This window comes from Passer montanus, unplaced genomic scaffold, assembly GCF_014805655.1.
Source record: "Passer montanus isolate IOZ18808 unplaced genomic scaffold, ASM1480565v1 scaffold42, whole genome shotgun sequence".
NCBI lineage: Eukaryota > Metazoa > Chordata > Aves > Passeriformes > Passeridae > Passer > Passer montanus.
The window spans coordinates 7,181,973-7,205,666 of NW_024369041.1; the positions used below are offsets into that span (position 1 = coordinate 7,181,973).

The 23,694-nt window shown below is 44.7% G+C and overlaps 1 protein-coding gene across 2 annotated transcripts in view; it reads right to left on the reverse strand.

Annotated features, from left to right (window-relative positions):
* PRKG1 (protein kinase cGMP-dependent 1) overlaps window positions 1-23,694 on the reverse strand; it is a 191,136-nt gene that overhangs the window by 27,902 nt on the left and 139,540 nt on the right. For both annotated transcript variants that reach the window (XM_039719675.1, XM_039719676.1), the window contains one exon: window positions 23,103-23,177. In XM_039719675.1, the coding sequence (XP_039575609.1) occupies window positions 23,103-23,177 (75 nt within the window). The remainder of the gene's footprint in view (window positions 1-23,102; window positions 23,178-23,694) is intronic.

The following is a 23,694-nucleotide window of genomic DNA, read 5'->3' on the forward strand; positions in this document are numbered from 1 at the left end:
GGCCTCCATGGATCCACCTTGGGCAGCACAAGAGCCCAGCCAAAACCAAAATGGTCCCAAAATGGACAACTGGTCATAGGGTCTCTCACTGTGATCAGTTCTGCTCCATTTTCATCTTGGAGTTAATTATCCAATTCCAGCTCCAGCCCATGCAGTCCCATCCTGCTTGTTTTTCTCTCTTCAGCCCATGTTGTTTGTGCTCTTGGGCCTGAGATTTAGATAATTCGTCCTTGGTCCCCAGTTGCAGAAGGAATTGTTTTATCTCCCTGCTCTGTGAAAAGAGCTCACCATCCCTTAATGTGAAGCTCAGACCCACACACTAAAGTATCACAGAATCTGAAAAATACACAAGCTAAAACCTGAGGCATCATGGGAAAGGCCTTTGTGCTCATTCCTCTGCATACCACATGTCCATCTCCTCATGATGCACAAATGCACCTGGGAACTTCCCAAAGTTCCTTTCAGGAAAAGCTGCCATGCCAAGGAAAAGCCCAGCTCCTTGCCTGTTTCCTTACCCATCACAAACATTACAGAATAGCTGAATTCATTCCCAGCTCTGTCACGTTATTGCCATTTATGAGCTCGCTCACAAATGCTGATCCCAAAATTAATCCAGGATATTTCTATCAATAATTCCTTCTTGGGATTAGCTACCCTATAATGCAAATCCAGTTCAGGGAGGGATGGGTGCTACAGTGCCACCCACTGATCCTGGCTGCTCAGAGAGGATTTACCTCCAGATGAGGATTTGCTGCCCTGCCCCAAGGAAGACCAAGAAGCAGACATCTAACTCATCTTCTACTCTATTTTTTTTTTAATTGCAAACCACACCAGAATAGTGGAAGGATGGATCTGTGGATGGATCCAGGGCAAATAGACGGAAATAATAACCCAGGTCAGGTATTCTCCTTCCAGCCCACCCTTCTGAGGTGGCTTTAACTCCTAATTTAGCTGCTTCTCTCACTGCCTTCCACATCTGATACCTTCAAAAATCCAAACCAAGAGCCTTTTCCTTGGGATTCTTAAAAGCCATGTGCTGGTGGTGCCACTGGGTTTGAAGCTGCAGTTGCTGAGACCATTGCATGGAAAAGAAAGGCTGGATTTTTTTTTCAAGTCCATGGTTTAAGGGCTGGGAATTTCTCTTGGATGCCCCAGCACCTGAACTCACACCCTTTCACAGCAGGAGAAAACTGCACACCCCTGTTTCATATTTTCTTGCAGAAAGAGAGCTCTGAGTGGCAGCTAAACCAGACATTAAAGCCATGGCATCTCTAACTTCCTCTGGAAGGGGAACTAGATCTGAAATTAAAAATATAGAGTTAAAAAAACTCACAGGTTCCTTTGTCCCCTCATCTTTTTAAAAGCAAATCACTTTTCAGTGAGAGCTCAGCACCACAAACACAATACTGTGCTGTTGCAGCAAGCTGAGCTCATCTCAGGTTAGTTCAGTAGTTAAACAAGGAGATTTGTTGGCATTATGAAGCTTTGAAGACTTGGATGTTGCACAGTTCTCACCCAGAATTGTAACTGAACACACTGAAATGCAGCCAAAGCAGCTCAGAAAGTCCTTCTCCTCATCCAGGCTCTTTGAAAAGTCTGGATTTTCTGAAGTGAGGTTTGTTGAAGCCCTAAAAGTGCCAAGAGATTTGTGATAGCTCATTAAACATCTTGTGCTGCTGGGTTCAGTGCCTCCCACCCCACAGTGGGACCTCATCTGAGAGAAAACCCCTTCAAATGAACATTTCATCCTTTTTGCCCCCAGATATTCACGTAGGATCCTCTCCTCTTGTAACACAGAAAAGTACATCACTCCCTTTAAAGCTCACAACAGCCCCCAGGAATCTGAGCTCCCAAAATCCCAGCCCTCCACTTCCCAGTTCCAGCACCCAAGTTGTGGAATTGTCCATTACACATCCACAATATGCTGATGGGCCAGAAAAAGCCACAATTTTGGTGGAAGAGCCAAAAAACCCAGGATAGAAAATGCCAACTGATGGGAACTCCTTGGAGACCTGAGCCCCAGTGCTCTCAGGAGAGCACAAGGAGGGTTTTTAGGGAACACAATCCTTGATTTTCTCTGGAAGTCACAGGGAGATCACCATGGAAATGTGAGTTTCTTTTCCAGATGCACATGTTCATCCTGAACTCCTGAGGAAACAGCTCCATGCTTCCAACAGGACTCTCCCCACCTCCTGCACTGGGAAGTGCTGGATTCAGCTCTGGGTAAAACAACATTTGTACTGTTCCTCATGCCAAAATGTCCTGAAATAGTTCAAACAAGACACCCTACAGAATAGTCTGATTAAACCCCCCAGATTTTAATCCATTTTAATTAAAAGGGGCGGAGGGAGGATGTGGAGTATTCCTTCCTCTGGTGGAGTTTCCTGTTCTGTGCAATATTAAAGGATATTGCTTAAGGATGGGGGTTGTTCCTTCTCTTTTCCCTCCCTTTTTCCTCATCTCTTGTTTTAACCATGGATGATTTTAGCTAGAGGCCAAAGAAATTCCTCATATCACATTCTATCCTGGCCCAGTGAACAAAATCCTGAGGAAAAGCAGAAGACCTCTCACGGCACCTCAAGTGCTGCACTCAGACCTTGACAACCTAATTTCATTCCAACAAACAGAATATTTGATATAAAATGGAAGAGCAGTAAAATGTTATTTATCAACAGCCAAATAAATTCATATTCAAATAATGGATTCCTGGGCAAATTGGGGTTTAAATCCCCAGATTCAGAAGTTTCAGATTTCTGTGGGAGCACCCACCTCCCCAATTCCTAAAGGAATAACACAAAGGCTGTGGAAAATAAACCTCCCACAGTGATCTTTAATGCCCTTGAATAATTTAGAAGGGGGAAAAATTTGTATTTTGGTGAGGAAGGAGACAATTCCCTGAATTTCCTCATTTGCTTTGGATTCAACAGGTTGGATCTATAGACAAAAAAATCTCTTTGGAAAAGAAGGCATCAAGGGTGTATCCTTTCGCTTTTCTGACTGAATTCAGAGACAATACCTACAGATCCCTTGGGGATTTTTTTCCTTTGGAAAACATCAAGGGGAACCCAGGCTGCTGTGGATACTGAGGAAAACAAGAATTTTCCATTAGAATTCCAAATGAACTCTGCAAGGCAAATAAATCCCAAACTGGATTAGAAGGTACCATTGAACAACACCAAAGGTATTTTAGGGAAAACTGTTGGGATTCATTGGGAAAGAGCCTCAGGTCCACCCTTGGAAAATCAGACATGATCTCAAGGAAAGCTCAGCCTAATTAGACCTTGAAATTGCTCAAATCACAGTTGTGCTCTACAAAATCTCCCCAGCTAATTGCAAAGTGCTAATTAGATCCCAAGAAGCCAAAAAATGGCTCAACTGAGCACATCAACTCCAAGGAGCCCTTTTGCCTCCAGCCTCCAGGCAGGACCTGCATGGAAAAGGTCACCATAGCAACTTGGTTGCAGCTTTCTCTTCTTAAATTTTTTAAGGAATGTGGGGAACAGATCAATAAATTGATGATGTCGGACACATTTATTTCTCCAACTCACTGTTGGACAAATGTAATGTACTTAATGTACATTTGTTCAAGTCCCAGGGGTTTCAGCTGTGTCAGTGTTTTGGCCTTGGTTCTCTTTTCCAGTGGTCCAAATCCTCTGGGAGAAAACCCCTTGCAAGAGGGATTCCAGCTTGGCAGCTGCTAAGAGGCAGAGCTCTACCTTGGGAGAACTTGTGTTCCTTCTCCAAGGGCTGCTGAGGGGCATTTCATGGAATCACAGAATGGTTTGGAATGGAAGGGACTTCAAAACCCATCCAGTCCCACCCCCTGCCATGGGCAGGGACACCTTCCACTGTCCCAGGCTGCTCCAAGCCCCAGGGTCCAACATTGGGCACTTCCAGGGATCCAGGGGCAGCCACAGCTGCTCTGGGCACCCTGTGCCAGGGCCTGCCCACCCTGCCAGAGAATAATTCCATCCCAGTATCCCATCCATCCCTGCCCTCTGGCAGTGGGAAGCCATTCCCTGTGTCCTGGCCCTCCATCTTTATCCCTCTGGCCAATGCCAGAGTGCTCCAGCTGTGCTGCCACTGCTGGTGGAAGCTGTTCCATCTGGCATTTTCCATCCTAATTGACTTGGGAAAAAAGAGGTGACATGGAAGAGGAAGGCATGAAGGGCAGGAATATCACATAAAATCCTATTGGAAAAGTGGGAGCAAGCAGGAAGCAGATTTTCCCTCACAAAAAGGGGCTTGGTGCTCCCCTTGTTCACTCTGGCAGAGAGATGGAAGTGTGGGAAGAGCTCACTGAACCCGGGTTCCACATAACCAACCCATCCTGAGATCTCCCTGCTCCAAATCCACTTCTAATTGGAGTTACCTGCCGAGATTTCGCTTTTTTTTTTTGTATGAGCATCGCTTTGGAAAGCAAAATCAAGGGCTTGGGCTATGCAGGTCCTTTTGGCTCCACATGGGATGGACTCTGCAGAGGCAGGAAGAATTCAACACCTCCACACACACAACCTTGACCTGGCAAAAATCAGGAAAAGGCAGAAGAATGAAAGGTCCATTTGGAGAAAATCTGGAGAACCAGGAAAACCAAAGCACCTGTGCATGCACAAACATCCAAGAAAGGTCTAAGGGTGAAGAACAGGATAATTAGAAGGTCTCAGCTCTCAGGAAGATTATTTTGGCACAGGGGAATAGCAGGGCCATCTCTGGGATGACAGAATTACACCCTCAGAAGAGATGTTGGAGACAGGAAGGCTACACCAAACAGCCTGTCCTTAAAATAAAAGAGCAATTTATTGTGCTAGATCAGCTTAACAAAACAAATTATCAAATCAACTGTAGATGGAAATTCCAGGGTAAACAAGGCAGGAGGGAATTAGGATGAGATTTATGGCCATTCAAAGGATGGGCAAGGGTGGCTGTGATCTGGTTTGGGTTGTAAGGGACCTTAAAATCATCATGTGATGGGCAGGGACAACTTCCACCTGCTCCAAGCCCTGTCCAACCTGTCTTGGACACTTCCAAGGATGGGCAGCCACAACCACATGATAGATAAGAAAAGATAAGCCAGGCCCAATTCAAAGTCCTATCCTTGGGAGAACCTCCTTGTAAGAGAAAAATCATGATCTAACACTGCTGGAGAGAGGTTTCATATAAAAGCACCACAGAAAAAGTCACAAAAGGGAATTGGAAGAGCAGCTGAAGGAGCTGATGAGGAGAATGAAACCTCAGCAGTGGCACGTGGGGATCTGGACACAGCCAACACACCCAGCGTGGTTCTAGAGAGGCCAGCAGGAATTTGGAGTGGCGGAGTGGCAGCAGGAGCCAGGATATTAAAAGCAAGAGCACCCTTCAACTATGAAGTCTTTTCAAACAAATCAAGAAAGAGGAAAGAAGAAAGAACCAAATCATGTCCAGTTGAAAGGAAAAACGCCATAAGACAGAACAAAAAAAGGCAAATAACAACTTCAAAAGGCTTCAAACCAAATAATAAACCCTTCCTGACCACAGCAGCAGCACAAGCCTGACCATGGGCTGTAGAGACCCTACAGAGACCCTCTGGAAAGAGCCCACAGAGGAGAACAAAGCCATGTGGGAGAAGCTCAGTGCACTTTTTACCCCTGGACTCAGCGTGGAAGGTCTTGGGGAGAGCCTCCCAGCACATCTTCCTTCCCAGGGAAGCTCCAGGAGAACACCACTGAAGTGTCAGGAGGGGACCCAAGCCGACCAAGGGACCAGATGGGCCTCCCCCAGCACTTCTGTGTGACCTGCAGGATGGAAGTGGCTTTTTGATGGGATCCAGAGCCCTCTGGTCCCCTAAAGCCAACATCTGTCCTAACAGAAGCACTTGACACATGGATAAATCGGAGTTCTTTGGGGAAGTGCCAAGGAGCTTCCCAAGACTACTGGAGCTCTTTGAAGGAGTCCCCAGGCACATGGGAAGGAGAGATCTGCTGGATACAGTTGGCTTGGATTTCCGAACGGCATCTGATGAGGTTTGAAAGGCTCTTACAAAAAGGATATAAGAAGAAAGGTCTGTGCATTGATTAAAACAACAAAAAAAAAAGGTTCAAAATAGGAAATGCACGGCTCATTTTCCTAATGGAGGGAGGCCAGCAGTGCTCAGATCCTTCCTGTTTAACATCTTTAGGGATGAACTGGAAAACAAGAAGAAGCAAAGTGACAGCATTGGTCAAAGATATGAAATCACCAAAAGCAGTAAACAAAAGGCTGAGGTGAAAAACTGAACGAGGAATTAAAGATACTGAGGGACAAGGTAATACCTACACTTGAAATCCTGTAGGAATTAAGGGAGGGGGGAAAAAATCCTGCGTAAGCAGGTGGTGATGGTCATTCATCCACCTTTATTGCCCTCACCTCAAAAGCTAAGGAGGAAGGTTGGAAAAGTGGAAAGTGATGGTGAGGAGCACAAATCTGGAGTGGATTCTGTGCTAGGGGAAAAGACAACTGGCAGGAGATGATCAAAGTTGAAAAGGTCAGGGTGTGCCATGGAGAGCAGCTGTGCAGATTCAGGGAAGAGAAACCCACCAAGGAATGCTCAAATCTATCGACAGCAGGAAGTGCCCGAGTCCCAAATCGCTGGAGACCGGAGGCTGCCAATTAATAAATCAATAATGACCTCTTTGCTCTTCTCCCCCTTCTGGACACCTGCTGGACGGCAGGGACAGAGACAGGACCCAGCTGGATGCACTGAGGCACTTCCAGCAGATCTTCACAGAACTGGGATAAACTGGGAAACTCGAGACCCCTCCCTAAGAGCATTAAAACCCAGAGCTGTGTTTCTCAGCCTGCCCTGGAAGCTGTTTGTGTCTGACATGGTGAGACAGGAGCTGCTCAATCTTACAGCTTGTCTTGACCAGATAAAAGGAAGTTCTTATCAGGCATTTATTTATTTATTTAACACATGGCAGCCAGGCAAAAACAGAGTTCTCACTGCTCCACTGCTGCTGTGCTCAAATTCACCACAGGAGAAACTCTCAAGTGCTCTGACAACATTGGAATATTAATTATCCTGTAATAATCAGGAAGGGATTAGGAAAACAAGGAACAAAAAAAAAAAATACCTGAACTCCCAGGGTTTTTTACCTCTGGTAATTCCTTGGCTGGGAAAGGGATGCAAACCGGCTCATTTAGGGAATCCAGCCACCAAATCCTGCACATCCCAGCAGTTCAACATATTTCTTGCTTTTCTGATGGAGCACAATATTTCCTAAAACACCTCCCACACACTCAGCTGGGTTTGGAGAAGGGCTTGTGCCAGCCCAGGAGCTGAACTTGCATGGATGACAGCTCCCGCAAAACCCCTCCAGGTCATGTTCCCAACACTGGAATCTCGCCCCAGCTCTGGAAAATTCAATGGGATACGGGCACAGCAGCAGCTCTGAGGTGGGGAACACAAGAGGACACAACACCAGGGGCAGCTCAGAGGATAGAGGATCAAAAGCAAGGAGCTTCCTAAGGGTTTCTCAGCATCCCTTTGAAGGTTCCCATCCCTTCTCCAGCACTTTCCCATACTTCCACTGGAGGGCAGGAATATCCCACGTTTCCAAAGATGTCCCTTCAGCCCATTGCTGCACACCCTTAAACAGCTCTAGGAAGGCCTGGCCTTTGGGGACATTGGTGTGCTCCTCAACACCCTCATTTGGTTTCTGTCCTGCTTTTATAGAGTAGCATAATTAGCAGGATGTTTTTTTTCAAAACATCCTTAATATTTTCATCAAACAACTGCAGCATTCACAGTTTGTCCCCTACAGCCATGCCTCCCCTCCCAGTGCCCCTCTGCCTCTCTGCATCACCTGCTCTAATTTCCTGACATAATTTTTCTGTAGGTAGCACAGGTATACAGGAAATCCATACAGGAGATTTACATCCTTACTGCTTCCTCAGAAGAAAACAAAACTTTTAAAAATCTTTCTGGATGGAGTGTGGCTGTGCTGGAGGGCAGGGAGCTCTGCAGAGGGATCAGGACTGACCCTGGATTCTGTGACAGTCTTGCAGAGCTGACCTGGGGACCTCTGGCTTGTATTGACTGTATCTTTCTTAGTGAAAAGTCTCATCAAGAGTGGAATAAAATTGATTTACTGTCTCCCATAATGGGACATATGGAGTTTCCTGAAGGGGTCACATTTAAGGTCGATCTGCTTGACAGATTTTATGTGGTTTCCAAAAGTTCTCTCAGAATGTTCCCCAGCAAAGGCCATTAAAGACACAAAGCAGCCAGGAGATAAAAAGAGTGGTCTTTTCATGGAGCAAGAATTGCTCTGGAGAGCAGGAGGCCACCACCTGTGACCCTCAGGCTGGGGCTGCTGCTGCTTGATGGAGTCAAAATTCAGATTAATAAATGTTCCTAAAAGGTTTCTGTGAACATTCAGCCACTCAGAGCAGCAGAATAGAAACAGAGTGAACCAAAATGAGCTGCAGAAGGACCTAGGGAAGAGCCTGGCAGAAGCACCTCAGTGCTTTTCCAATAAAGATTAAATCAAACAGAGATAGAAAAAATAACCCAAACTTCCAATGCCAAAACCAGGCTCTGGGATGACAATTCCCCTCAAGACAACCCCAGGAAAGCATCAGCTCCATGACGATAGGCTAGAAGAAGGATGGAATGTCAGGGATCACCAGGAAAGCAGCAAGAAATCAGTCTGGCTTTATACAAACTACAGCACCACTGGAGCCATGGCTGAGCAAGCTGGGACTCTCCAGCCTGAAAACTGCCCACAATTCAGCATTTTCAAAACTTATTTAGTAAAGGGAGACATCATTTCACTAAAATCCAGGGGTTTTGTACTATCTGAGTGTTTAATATCTGGGATAATGCTGAACATGCCCTGCTGTAGGAACTCTTCTCCACCTCAAGTACCTGATTTTCCAGCCTAATTCTATGATATAAAGACCCAGTGTTAACTCCTTACAGGGGAAATAATTCTGCAGGTGAAGCTCTCCCCACTTGGGGTCCTTCTGTGCCAGCTGTTCCCAGAAGATGGGAGAGAGCAGGATGGTGTCAGACCTGGTTTTCTATGAATTCTGGTTAATTCTCTTCCTTTCTTCAGATCTATTTCCTGATGTGGAAAATGAAGATACACTGGAGATGTATCCTGGGTCAGATCACCTATGGGATGTCTGGGATCAGGTCAAAGGCCCATTTTTCTCCTCAGGAGAACAGGAAACATGTGAAGAAGCACAGCAAGCATGTGTTGATATTCCCTGGAATATTCTGGCAGCCTCTGGAGGCTTGATGGGTTCACAGCAGCTCCTGGAAAGGTGTTACAAGAAGGAGCAGAATGTAGCACACCAAACCCACCCTCCTTGTGGTTTTCCAGCAGGAATCTTGGCCCTCCCAATGGGATGATCCCTTTGTGTGAGCATTCCAGACAAAACCCAGACCACAGCAAGGATTTGGGCTGTTGGAGCAAGTCCAGAGGAGGCACCAGGATCAGCAGAGGGATGGAGCAGCTCTGTTGGAAGGAAAGGCTGGGAGAGTTGGGATTGTTCACCTGCAGAGAAGTTCTAATTGTGGCTTTCCAGTGCCTGAAGGGATTCCCCAAGAAAGATGGAGAGAGACTTTTTATAAAGGCCTCCACTTCTGCAGTGGTCATTCTACACAAAACCTTTCCAAAAGCCCATTTCTATTTTCAAAGGCGATCAGCTCCTCCTTTACAAGTAGGTTTTACTCTGTCAGCATCTTTAGTCAGCACCCAAACTCTACCTGTGGCTCACCGAGAGGATGAGAAACCCAGAAACATTTCTTTTAAAATGTAATAAACCAACCCTTAACCAAAGGGTAAACAGTGATTCCTGGGGTTGAACTATAAGGCCAAATATGTGGTTTCTGATAAAGATCATCTTCCTGCACTTCCCCTCTGCTAATGGCTCTGCTGTCACTTGAAACTCCCAGGAGAGCCTTAATGCCTTCTTCCTTTCCTGGAACTAGCAGTGGAGGTTTCAGATGAGCTTCCCTTTGACTGAAAATGAATCAGGGGAGGCCTGAACTCAGCTCTGTGCCAAACAAACATAATTCGGAGAGATTTTTCTGTCAGGCACCTCAATCTGATTAACACCACGCAAGGCAGGGCGGGGGCAGAGCTCCTTTGTAAACTATACATGGGGATTAGGAGTGTCTGCATCCGTCGGGACTAAATCAAAATTGGCTTTTTAAGTAGGTGCCAATATTTTAGCTTATTAAGGCACAAAACATGTGGTTCTCTGTTTATTTTTAAGCAGAGTGGATTTTGATATTTTCTATGTGAGGCCTTTTGACAGCAGCTGTGGTATTTCCAAAGCTGCCAGGGCTCCAAACCCCTTCCCTGGATTCAGGGATGGGAGGATGAGCCAATTTCAGCCCAAGGGCTGTGAAAAAAGGCTGATCTCCTGGAGCCTCCAACATCAGAGGCTCTGCTGGTATTCAGCAAGTGACTCTGCTGAAATCCCAGAATCATGGAATGGTTTAGAAGATGCTTTAAAGCCCATCCAGTGCCACCCCTGCCATGGGCAGGGAACCTTCCACTGTCCCAAGTTGCTCCAAGCCCTGTCCAACCTGGCCTTGGACACCTACAGGGATCCATGGGCAGCCACAGCTTCTCTGGGCCAACTGTATCAAAAACCTTTTTGTTGCTTATATCCTCACTAAATCTGCTGGATTTTAAACACAGACCTCCTGGAAGATGTAAAATTCATCTTCACCTTGCTGACACTCTGTATTCAGAGCATTGCACCCACATCCTTCCCAGTCAGGTTGTAGTGCAAACACAGAATCGTTTATGTTGGAAAAGACTTGTCAGATCATTGAGCCCAAGCCTCAGCCCGGCATCTTGTCCAGAATTCACATTGTGGTGCTGCAAGGAATATCCTTAAGGGAATTTTCCTAATTATCTCCTGCTCATTTCAGCTCATCTGCATTAACCAGTGAGAGAAGCAGCAGATCCTGAAGGATCCCCTGGAATGGGTGACCTGCAGTGTGTTTCTCATGTATAGAATTTTACATGAACCGCATTTCCACCTCATCAGCTGTAATTAAATACACCAAAAAGAGAGGGCTTTGATAAAATTTTTAGTTGCACTGGAGCACTCTGCACTGAAAAAGCCATAAAGCCAAGCACTACAACCTGTTATCTCCTCCTTAATCCCAGCTTTTCACCACCACACCTGGATTTTCCAAGTAGAAAATCATAACTGAGATGTTTCAGCAAGGAGGGACTTGATAATTATCAACTCTCCTGCCTTGATTGCTCTTTCCCCAGTTTATTTGGATCTAAGCTGAGTGTTTGTGCCTGGCAATTCAGAGGAGAAACAGAGTTGTGTTTTCCAAGACTTCTCCTCATCTCTTTATTCCCCACTGCTGTAACAGCCCAGGTTCCCATAGAAACTGAGAGTAAAGAGCAGAAGTGTAAAATACAAATGAACAGGTCCAAGCTGGCAATGTTGTGTTTTATTAGACAAATAAATATCACTAATGGGCACTGGGCTTTTCTAAGGGTAGAGCCAGATAAGGCTGCACCTTATCAAATAAAGAGATGGCACACAAATGATAATGCCCAGGCTCACTGGGAAGGGGTCAATCCCACTTCTGGAAACTGAGCTGTTTTCTGCATTATTCAATTTTGGAGGCAGCAAAACCCCAGCTCCTCATTCACAGGTCTGATCCCCCAGTCACCCCAAGTGACTCTGGATTCTCATCCCTCAACACTGGAGCATTGCAATGTGGGAATGGGGAACAAGCACTAATTTAGGATTTTCTCAGGTGGACTTCATAATTGTAAATGAGTATTGGCACAAGGATTGAAGGCCTGTGTACAAAGAAGTGTAAAAATGGGTTTCTGAGGAAATAGCAGGCTGGATACTTTTGGATGTATCTTGAAAGTGGTCCTGGGTAATTATATTGTTTAACGGTGAAACGGGTTTTTTTTTTAAATTGAAGGAATTCAGGAGAATTATCAAGTTGATTGAAAATTTTCACTTTGAAATTATCAATTTGAGTCCAACATGACAGCAGGATTCTTCCTAACAGGAACACTGGAAATGGGAGAGAGATACTTCTGGGACTGTAATCTATTCCAAGCCCTGGAGAGTTCTTAAAAGGCCATAATAAAATATGATTGAAACTTTTTTTTTTTTTTCCCTAGAGACACTTGCAATGCCATTTACAAATATTCCAGGAGTGTTTATCCCTGGGCACCCCTGTTGTGCCTTCTCCAAAGGAGTGACACAGATCAGCCTCTCCTGAGCCCCTGCAGCAGAAGGAGTGATGCCCTCTGCTAGAAATGTTCTTTTTCTAAGCAATGCCATCCACTGAAACTTGGAGAAAATTAGGAAAACTTTCAAACAGCTGAGGTGTTTGCAATTATTTTCATTTCCAAGCCATTCTGTGCCATCCAACCCCGAGTGACTCAAAAGGAGAATTCTCTGGAGCAGCTCCTGTTGAGTTTTTGAGCAATGCAGCCCGTGGCACCCCCCAAGCTCAGCTCTCTGTATAATGGCACAGGAGATGCTGCAGGTCAAACAAATACTTGAATTTCTTTCCCCCCAGCTGTGTTTTAAACAATGTTGCAAAATGCCTGAAGCCATGCAAAGATATTTACATAAAAGGACATTTTAGTGGAGAGACTCCCACCTCAAACCATCACCAACCCACCAGGAAAGGGAAGGTACAGCACTACTTGTTCCCAGCCTTTACACCTCCCCTGGCTCTCCTGAGAAGTCTGAGTGGTTTCTCCATTTCCAAGGAGCTGTCCTGGATAATGAGGCACTGATAAAAACCTGCCTGCCTGAGAAACAATGGAAAGGTTGAAACACAAGTAGAAACAGGAGGAAATATTTTTCATTTTGCTGCTGCATTTCCCAAACTCAGTAAAAGGAAGTTCAAGTGACAAGAGTTACAGCTGGTTGCAAGAAAAAACAGCTAAAACCAACTAAAAATAATTTATTTAATTGTATTATTTAATATTCATATTTAATATGAATATATTTAATTCTCAGAGGACTTTGGGAAGTGCTGAGTGTGATCTGTAACTGGTGCAAGGCTCACTCCTGCAGGACTTTACCCTTTGCAACCATAAAATATGACAGCAAATCCTTTTTGCTTTAAAAGTCAGCTTCAATACTTAGCATGGGCATGTGTGAGCAGCAGGGAGCAAAAGCCTTGGAGCAGCGTTTTCTCCTGGATCTGCTGTTTTGCCAAGCAGGAGGTCACGTCCTCACTAAGCACTCAGTCAACTCTTAAATATTTTCATGTCTGAATCTGACCCAGATGCAAAACATGACAACTCAGCTCCTGCATCCTTATTAAAAGGATTTGGAGCAGTGGGGTTGGTAAAACAGCTTTCAAAGCTGAACTGCAGGCACTCACTCCCTGAGTGTAGGAAATAACTGGGAAGCTGGAAGTGAGGGAATTTAAGGGCACAGCTGATGGTTCAAAGCAGCCGAGTGGAGGCTTTTTATTTTGTGCCAAGCCAGTATCTGCAGGGACTCCCTGGCAATTTCCCTGTGTGTTCCAAGAGTCCCAGCCCTGGCCTGGGCTGCTGCCAGCCCTGCTCCCATTTAGGGCTCCTCAAAGTGTCCTGAGCCATGGGAATTCCATGGTGCCCTCCAAGAGGAATGAGATCACTCCTGCACAGGAGCAGCCTCCAGAGGGCTGAAGGAATAAGGATCTGTGTGTGAGGAATGCACCTTGCTGAGGAAGCATCTTGGGATGGAAATGCACCCAGCTCTGAGCTCTAATCCAAGACTAATGTTGTAATAAATTAGCCAAGACTCCATTATCTTCGTGAAGGAAAAGCCACATCATTATTGTGTAGGTTATACTTTATAGGATTATTAGAAGGCTCTGTGTCAAATCTTATTTGTTGATAATACATCCACATTGGTCAGTACATGGTATTTTGCATATCTATCAAACTTCTGTATTTCTGGTTAGTTTACATATTTTCTCTACTGATTCTCATGAGACAGATCTTATTGTTTATACAGGTGCACTTATTTTTCACCCTACGAATAGATTGTTGTGTTAATGAGCTCTCACTCCCAAGCTTGTTTTTACATGGGAACTTGCAAACTACTTAGCTGTGCTTAGAAGTGACAGGCCAGCTTTTAATTTAGCAGAGCAAGGCTTAATTTTATGAGGCTTTTCTTTTATAATTTCTCTACCTGTCTGTGGCACACTCAGATCAGGAGCTCTGAAGGGGTTGGGGGAGGTATGGCACAGTTGTTTAACACAGATCATCAACAGCTGAGCAGATTCCAATTGCACACTTTGATGCTCATGGTATCACTCTAATCCCTAGCTCTGTGATCAATAAATGATGTTATTTGATGTTTTCTACAGAGCAACCTAACAATTGTACAGGAAATTACAGGAAACTAAGAGAAAGCAAAGACAGGGCTCAAACACATCTCTCTGTGCTGCTTTGCTGAGCAGACAGAGCCAGGAACACCTCACTCCATCACTAAACTGAATTTTAAATACAGCCATGAATGAGGGGCTTTTAACTTGCATCAGAAATTTAATAACAAAAGCCCCATTAAAAACCTCCAGGCAGTTTTACATTAATGTCCAACATAATGGGCCAGATCAGGCTTTCATCTCCTCTTTCAAGGTTTACAGGCACTGAGCTATCACACATATTCACAATGTCATCTTATCTATATTTCTGATGTTTCATCTTGTTATACCTCTGCAGAAACTCTGGGATCAGCTAAATCATGACAACTGTCTTTGCTTTTTTTTTTTTTTACTTTTTTTTTTTTTCCGGATGATTTAAAGTTTTAGAGCTCAGCACTTCTCAAATCATTTCATGAAGTGTTCAGTGAGACACTGAGAAAATGGAGCAAATGCAACTGAGGGCAAATCAATGTAAATGGAGCAGAGCACCACCAGGAAATCCAAGTGCACTGCCCAGTGTGGGGTTTGGGATGCCCTAAATCTGGCCCAGGGCCAGGCTGGGTGGACTTGGAGCAAGCTGGGGTTAGTGGAAGGTGTGCCATCCCATGGAACTGGATGGGCTTTAAGGTCCCTTCCAACCTAAACCATTCTGGCATTCCAAGTGATGCAAACAAGCACATGGGAAAAAATAATAATAGTAATAATAGTAATAATAGTAGTAGTAATAATAATAATAATAATAATAATAATAATAATAATGATAATAACAACAACAACAACAGTGAGAGGCTGGCACCTTCCTGGTGATCCCAAAAACAGGAGCATCACATCCTGTGGGTCCCACAGCTGGGAGCAGGAAAGGCAGAGAACCATCCTAAATCCTTTCCTAGAAACCCAGAATGGTTTGGAATGGAAGGGATATTAAGGATTGTCCAGTGCCACACCTGCCATGGGCAGGGACACCTTCCACTGTCCCAGGCTGCTCCAAGCCCCAGTGTACAACACTGGGCACTGCCAGGGATCCAGGGGCAGCCACAGCTGCTCTGGGCACCCTGTGCCAGGGCCTGCCCACCCTCCCAGGGAACAATTCCTAATTCCCAATATCCCATCCATCCCTGCCCTCTGCCAGTGGAAGCCATTCCCTGTGTCCTGTCCCTCCATCCCTTGTCCCCAGTCCCTCTCCAGCTCTCCTGGAGCCCCTTTAGGCTCTGGAATGGGCTCCCTAGGTAAGGATGAGATGAGGGTAGAAATCCTGAGTGGAATAGGGATTACATTTAGACTGGAAGCTATGTATGGACAGCAATTTGAGCCCTCAGGAAAAGTGATTGTTTTCTACAGGGAAGAAGAAAAATTATTTGTTTTGGTGGCTCAGCTGCAGGTGAGATGGAGGAGTCAGCAGCAGTTTTGGAGTTAAGGCTGCACCGTGTTTTTCACTTAAAGTGGGATTAAATTCTTTCATTTCACAGTTGGGTGATTGAATTTCATCTTCCAGTGTGACACAATTTCTGTCCTGGGGTCAGCTGAATTTGCTGGGCAGTTTTTGGGTACCACACTCACTCATGTTTGCAGCGAGAACAATGAATATTCACTCATTTTGAAACTGGAACCTCCACCCTCTACTCCTTCCCCTCTCCCTGAGTTAAAACAACCAGCATTCCCACACCTTAAAGTTACTCCCATAAATCCTAGCCTGGAAAGTTTTTTGAGTGAATGGGAAGAAACTTCTTTATCTGGCAATGCAGGGAGACAACGTTGTCCCAGATCCTGCCCTGGTGCTTCCCTCTGGGTCCCAAATCTTTTCCTGCCACATCTTTCCTGGGTGCCTGCACCAGCAACATACCTGCCCTTCATCACTCACTGGCTCTACATCTCCTTCTTTCCTTCCCCTTACAAACTCTTGGATATAAAACTGAGGTCTGAGCTCGTAGGGGCTGCTGAGGTACAGCCAAGCAGAACTGGACTAGCAGGGAACTGCAGCTCTGGGAAAGGCACAAATGATCTCACACCTGTTTCCAGCAGTTCCAAAATCACTGGCTCCCTGTAGCAGCAGAATCACTCAGTTTTATTTGTATTACATTTTGTCCAAGTGCCTCCCTGTTATTTAAGTCGGCAGATAACAGTGGGACAGAAATAGCCCAACTTCCAGTGGTGTAATCCTTAAAAGCTGTTTAGATAAACCCTCAGGACAGCTCCAAAATGTGCTGGACAACCAATTTACACCACCAGGGGTGCACAGAAATGTTTTAATGCTGCTTTTGCCTCAAACCACCCCCCCACCAAAGCTGGCCAAGGTTTCTGGTTAAAGCACTGAGCCAGTGCCGCACGGAGCTCCAAGCTCTGGGATTAGCAAAGTATTCCCAGCAGCTCCTGAGAGAAGGATTCCCATCCACGCCACAGGAATGGTTGATATTTCCAAGGCCCAGACCATCAAGTGCTCCCACCACGTGCAGCTCGAATGGCCACGCACACGGAGGTATCCACATTGCATTTCTGCTCCCTCTGGAATTTGTTATCCTAGGGATGATTTCTGCTGCAGTTTTGCTTCCCCAGGACAGCTCTAATTCAATAAAAAAAGAGGACAGCCCCAATTCCATAAACAAATGCAGCCAGCTGTTGGAAGGGCAGCCTCCTTCAGAGGCCCTGACTTTTCCACACCAAGGTTTCCATCTGACGTGCCCCAGCCCATTATCACATCCAAAGGTCAGCTGAGCAAGGGGAGAGCACAGAGATTATTACCTAAATAAAACAACCTGCTTTCAAAGGTCATTCACATATCCCTGGTGGGTGACAGAGCATTCCCAGTGCTCTTTCTCCAGAGGGAAGCAGCCACCAAATCTGCCTGGTGTGGTCTCTGTGTGAATAATTCAAGTCTGCAAACAAACAGCAAGTCCTCCTCAATAAACAAAGTCATAGTTAGCATTTACCTTCACTTAGGGACATCACCCTGCGTGCTCTCTTGCTGGGCTCTCACATTTTTAAATGATTTCTGAGATGTTTTCTAATTCCACCCCTATTTATTACAGCAATCAGGAAAATCTGATAGAGCTGGATACAAACTACCAGTGGCTTCAGGATGGAATGACAAATAATTTAAGGCTGAACGCTGGGAAAAGCAAAACTCTCCAGCATGAAGAGAAAAATCTCTTCCATATTAGAGGCCAAATAATGCCACCTAAAATCTCAGTTTTTCTGAATATCAAATGTTCCACCTCACACAAACTGAGCAGGTATCGATGATAAGTTGTTGCTTCCACACAGCCCTCAGCAGAGAGGAGAAGGGTTTTAATTATTTATACAGCTTAAAAGAAATTACTGCAACCTCTGCTTTTTATAGCCCTGAGGAGTTTTTTGCCAGCTTTTTGCACATCCCACAGGATTTCTCCCCAGTCTGGCACCACGGATAGCCGAGGCAAAAGCTGCTTCCCAGATGGTCCCTAATTCAGAGAACAAGGGACACAGAGGGGGATGGAGCCCCTCAGCACAGCTCCCTGATGCTGCAAAGCCAGCAAATACTGTCTCTTGGAGGGAAAATGACATTCCATGCCTTGGTGGATTGTTTCAGCCAAAGTTTTCCAGCCCAGCACCAAGTCAGACCCTCACTAAATCGTCCTCTTTAACTGGCAGCTCCCATTTTGGAACCCTAACTCTGCCCATTTCCCTTCTGGCAGGGATTAAAATCTTTCTTGGCTTATCTCAGCTGTACTTCTAAACAAAACAAAACCATTCTTCCCTAATGCCCAGGGCTGTTTTAGCCACACAACCCCAGAGCTGGCTGGAAGTCCAACCCAACAGGATGGACAGAGCCCTGCAGAGACAGCATCTGCAGGCAAAGCTTTTCCAAGGTTTTCCATCACACCAAAACAGGAGTTTCCATAAAGATAAACTGGTTTCTGCTCATTTTTATAGAGCTGAGGGGCCAATCCAGCCTCAGTGTGTTTCCTCATCCTCAGTGGATCAAGACTGTGATCATCACTTTGACCCACAGATATCAAAGTTGCAACAACCAACTCTCATTTGTGGATGGTAGGACCTTTCCTCTTACCCTTTATTTATTTTCCTTTTTTTTTCCTTAGATATCTTTATACTTCTATATTGTTTCATTTCCATAGGTATATAAAATGAAAAAATATTCATAACCAAACTCTGCAGCAAAATTAAGTCAATTAACTCCTGGGATGCTTTTTCATGAATAAATGGAGTGAGAGAGGGGGTGTAAGGTGAAAAAAGGACATCTCAGTGACTGAAAAAGAGGACTAGAAAAGGGGACTGAAACACAAGGTTTGAATAGAATCATTCAGGTTGGAAAAGAGCTCTCAGATCTTTGAGTACAACTGATAATGAAGCTCTTCATTAAAACACAGCTCCAGAAAGACGAAGGGCTCTGGGGCTGCAAGGACAGAGAAAGGTCCCTGTCCCCCTGAGCCTTGGGAAAAGCAGCCAGTTTTAGCTGTGAGTATCCAGACATTCCCCCAGGGCTGCCATACAGCTGGAATAGGAAATAAAACAAGAGAGAAGTGCAGTCAGAAAAGCCTCTACCTGCAGAGAGCTTGGAGCAACAGCATGAAGGCACCAGAGTCCAGGCTGATGCCTAAGTCTTAGCTTTTGTGTTTTTCAGATTCTGTGCTGCTTTAGTGTGTAACTCTGAGCTTCACATGAAGTGTTAACAAGCTCTCTGCACAGAGTTGTTAAGACAAAACAATCCTTTTCCAACTTGAGACCCAGGACAACTGTCACAAGCTCCAGGCCAAAAAGTATAAACAATGGTGAAAAGAGAAAAATGAGTAGGATGGGACTTCATAATCTAAAGCTGTAATTGGACAATTAACTCCAATATGCAAATGGAGCAGAACTGATCACAGTGAGAGACCCCGTGACCAGTTGTGCATTTTGTGACCATTTTGGTTCATCCTGGGTGCAGCCCTGGCTGGGCTCTTGTGCTGCCCAAGGTGGATCCATTGAGGAGATCCTTTTAATAAATCCCTGCTTTATTCTTTAACTCTGTCCAGCCTCTGCTCTAGGCCAGCCTTCACAAGGCATCAAGGCTTCAGCTGGGGATTAATCCCAAGTGCTGCTGCCACAGGACATGGGCACTGGGAGCCAGCTGGGAATGTGCTGGGAGCACTGGGACAGTGCCTCTGGGGCTGTGCTTGGCTGGCTGGGTGGAGAGGGACACCTCATGGGTGTGGCTGTGCCACAGGCATGCCGTGAAAAGGTGCTAGAGAACCCCTCCAGCCTTGGTAAGGGTTCAATAATTGCACAGGATCAACACCAGGAGTTCCTGGGTTGGGAAGAGCCCAGCAGGAGGGATTGGTGTGCCCTGAGCAACGGGGGTCACTGAACCTCGCCCCACTTGGCACCACCAGCTGCAGCAGAAACCACCCTCCTGTGTCCTCCTGGATTTATGGAAGCTGCTGGAGTGGCTCCATCTGGAAGCAACCTACACTGAGATAATCCTGATGACTTGGGCATCTCCTTCATGCCCTAAATGCCAGCGTGGCTGGGCCTGGCACCGGGACACGAGTGCTGAACTCCTACATCCTCAGAGCATGAAGCAAATTTGCCTTGGGCCACGTGGGCACACGACTCCCACATCCTCAGAGCATGAAGCAAATTTGCCTCTCTCCTTCCCTTTTTAGGAGGCAACTATAATATCCATTAGTTAGTTAATTCATTAAGTCATTTGAATATATTCAAGGAGTAGAATATTATAATTCATATTATAGTCTGCATAATCCTATAATTAAAATCATAGCCTACTATTAAAATCTCAGTCTCATAGATGACGTGTCTGCAATTGCTGATCTAAAAGAGGGAATACCAAGGATGGACATTAGAGGGAACTGCCAACCCCAAGCTGACAAAAAGCAGGAAAATGCCTCTAAAATAAGAATAAACTCAATAAATAGCTCAGCTCCTCCAGGCCTGGAGGACAGATGGTTACATAGAAAAATATTCCAAGCCTGTAACTTCTGCCTGACATCCTCTCAGCCATGCCCTGAGCTCTGTGACTCCAGGGATGTGCTCCAGCATGGAAATGGGAAAAAAACCCAGTACCACTAATTTTGTAGGCATTTACAGTCCTGAAATGGTTTGGGTTGGAAGTGACCTCAAAGCCCATCTGATTCCAACCCCTTCCACCTCCCACTACACCAATCCTGCCCAAGCTGGCCTTGGTCACCCTGATCCACTTGATCCATGGGAGGCATCCCAAGGCCTTTTCCCAGCTGGCACTGAGCTCTGAAAAGGAGACGTGAGCTAAAAAAAGATGAGCAAAAACATTCCATGGGATTTGCATAAAGCCTCACAAACCTGCCCACGTTTTATGTTCCGAGTTCTTCCCTATCACAAACCTCCCCTTGGAAAAAATATGCCCTTGAAGGACAGTTAGCTGGAGCTAATTAACTGCTGCTTGGAAAGGAATCCAGGTTAAACTTGCTGCCAAGGAGACTTTTCTCTCAGGGAGTTTTGCCTCGAGAAGTAATTCTGGAACACCAAAACTTTCTGGAAGGGCTCACAATTCTTCTGATCTCTCTCCCTGAGGAACTTTACAATTTTTCCCTCCTCTATCCGTCCTTCTGCTGGTTTTTAAGGAGCCCAGCAAACAGGAATATGGAATTTAACTGCTAAATACTTAACTTTTCAATAGGGCATTCTTTTTTTTGGATGTTTTTCCAGGCAGACAACACTGATCCCTCTTGCTCTGTCCAAGGCAAAATGTCAAGATGTGACAATAATGTCACTGTCACCCCCACTCTGCAGTGACAGGGCTCCAGCACGGGCCTCTGACTGAAGATAAAAAAGTTGCTATCAAAATTAATTGGTTCAGCCTTTTAGAGAACAATTCCTCCATCAGGCAGGGCCCTGCCCTTCCATTGGGATGAAATATTTGGCATTAGAAGGAAAGAAGTGGAGAAGATAAAAGCTCAAAAATGTGAAGGTCAAAAGCCAGTGGCTCCCAAAAGGAAGAGTTTCATCCAAAGAAGTCCCAAACTGCAGCTTCCCCCACACTGTACAGCAGATCCTAAAATTCCCTGAACTACCCTCAAAATCTCCTCAATCTGCATTCCCAACATTCCTGGGATAATAAATAATCAAGAATGGAGCTTAAAATTATAGATGTGGGAAGGGCACATTTTTCTTGGTGCTAATGGGTTGTGGTGACACCTTCAAAAACCTTCTGTAACCATGACATTATTTATGACCCAACCCAAAATTCCCCAGTTTTATTCCCAATGCTTTCTTCCCTTCTGCTCCGATGGAAATCAATATAACCCAAATGGGAACACTCAAAAATTAATATAAAATAATAACTGAATGACCCTGGGATATTTGGGATCATCTGACTGAAGCATTCCATGCCCCAAACCCTTTTTTTGGGGATGGTAAAGGAAGTTGATAGTCTCCCACCTTTTTAATTGGGTCAACAAGAATTTAGGAAATTTAACTTTTTTAATAGAACTTCTTTATAAGAAGGAAGCTTACATTTGATCTGAAGCAGGGAAATATTATTCCGATCTAAAATGCAACCCTTTTAATACCTTAAAATTAATTAAATATAATATTTCAAATATCACTCAAACATAAGAAAAGAGAAATAATCTATGGTTATTTTGCAGGATTAACAAGTTTTGCTAATAAACTGAAGATTTTTGAGATGGATCTTAGTTTCTGAAGCAGACTAAGAGTTATTTTTAATCAATACTTAATTGGAAATTCTCATTTTCCCTCCACAGAGGTGCCCAATACCTTCAGCAGATACCATTCCAACCCCTGTAATTTAATGAGAAGTTTCTATGTATAACCCAACTGGAATCTGCAATTTAGACAGTCACTCAGAGCATTTGACTTTGAGAAAACACTTCCCCCCTTCTTTAATGTGCTATGGAAAAAAATCCCCATAAAAGCAAAATAATTGAGAGGGAGGAAAAGTAAAGAAATTTTGTATAGAGCAAATTAATTTTCTTTTCAACAACTTCTGCCTTTGAATTGTGTTTGGGTTTTGACATTGAGCATCTCCCAAAGCAGAACAGGATCCTCTTGAAAGGCTTTAATCATTGGGATAGAATCAGAGCTCAAAGATTACAGATTAAAATCAAATTGCAGCTCAAGAATTAATAAAAAGTGGGGGTTTTAAAAATACTTTAATCTACTACTCTACAGCTCCCTTCTGAAAGGAATGAATATTTATTGTGGACTTCAGATGAATATATTGCTTCACATCAAGGCAGCTCTAGTTTTTATCCTCAAATGACAAATTCCACTGCCTATCCTTTGTCTCAGAACATGTTTGACTTTGGAAGGTATTTGAGAAAGATCAGAGGTCTCTAAAGAAATGAAATGTCTTCAACAACAATTGCCTCAACAATTCCCTCAACGACAATTCCAAGATCTGGAGTTTCTCACCTCACAATATATTTCTCACCTCAATATTTCAAGAGGATTTCTGGAAGATCCACTGGATTCAAATATTGTGATTGAGCAGGACCTTGGAACCACCTGGCTTTGGGCACTGACCAAAGGAGACCCATCTCCATATTCATGGGGAGAACCAGGGAGACACGAGGAGGAAAATTCCTCCATCTAGAGGAGGAATCTCCTTTTTAAACTGTTTGGTACTATTGCATGGAGAACAAGGAGGGGTTTTTTTGGGAATTCCAGTGAAATTCAACAAGCTCAAGTTTGAGACTTGATGTTGAGCACTTACTTTGCTTTTGCTTCTGCATCCTCATAGGCTTTGTTGGAGACGTCGTCCAGGCCCCCGATCAGGTGCTTGAAGGAGCTGTAAAGACAAAAGGATGCTTTGAGAGGAAAATCATAGAAACAACAAAGCTGGAAAATACCCTGAAATACCATCCAGTCCCACCAGGTCCACCACGGAACTTGAAGAGATTCCATGTGATAGCCAAGAAATCTAGTGTGGCTTTTTGGCAGCAGTGGGGGCTGGATCTTGATGCTGGTGACCCACCAGCTCCAGGCCTCAGAAATGCTGGAGATGGACAAACCAACACCAAGAAGATCCAAAATTATTTATCCAGCCCACTGAAATGGCTGCTGAAGGTTTTTACCCTCCAGTGGAAGTTTCAGAGCAAATGTGGCTGGTGGGGGCACCTCAACCATCACATCCCTGTCCTCCAACCAGGAACCTTGAAAATCCCTCTGCTTTCAAAGTGAAATTTTCACTTCTGGATCCCACCTTTCTCATCTTTACAGAAAAAGCATCCAAAAACACATCAAAGAGGGTTCAAATTGAAAGAGAGGGAATTCAGGTTGGATATTGGGAATTAGGAATTGTTCCC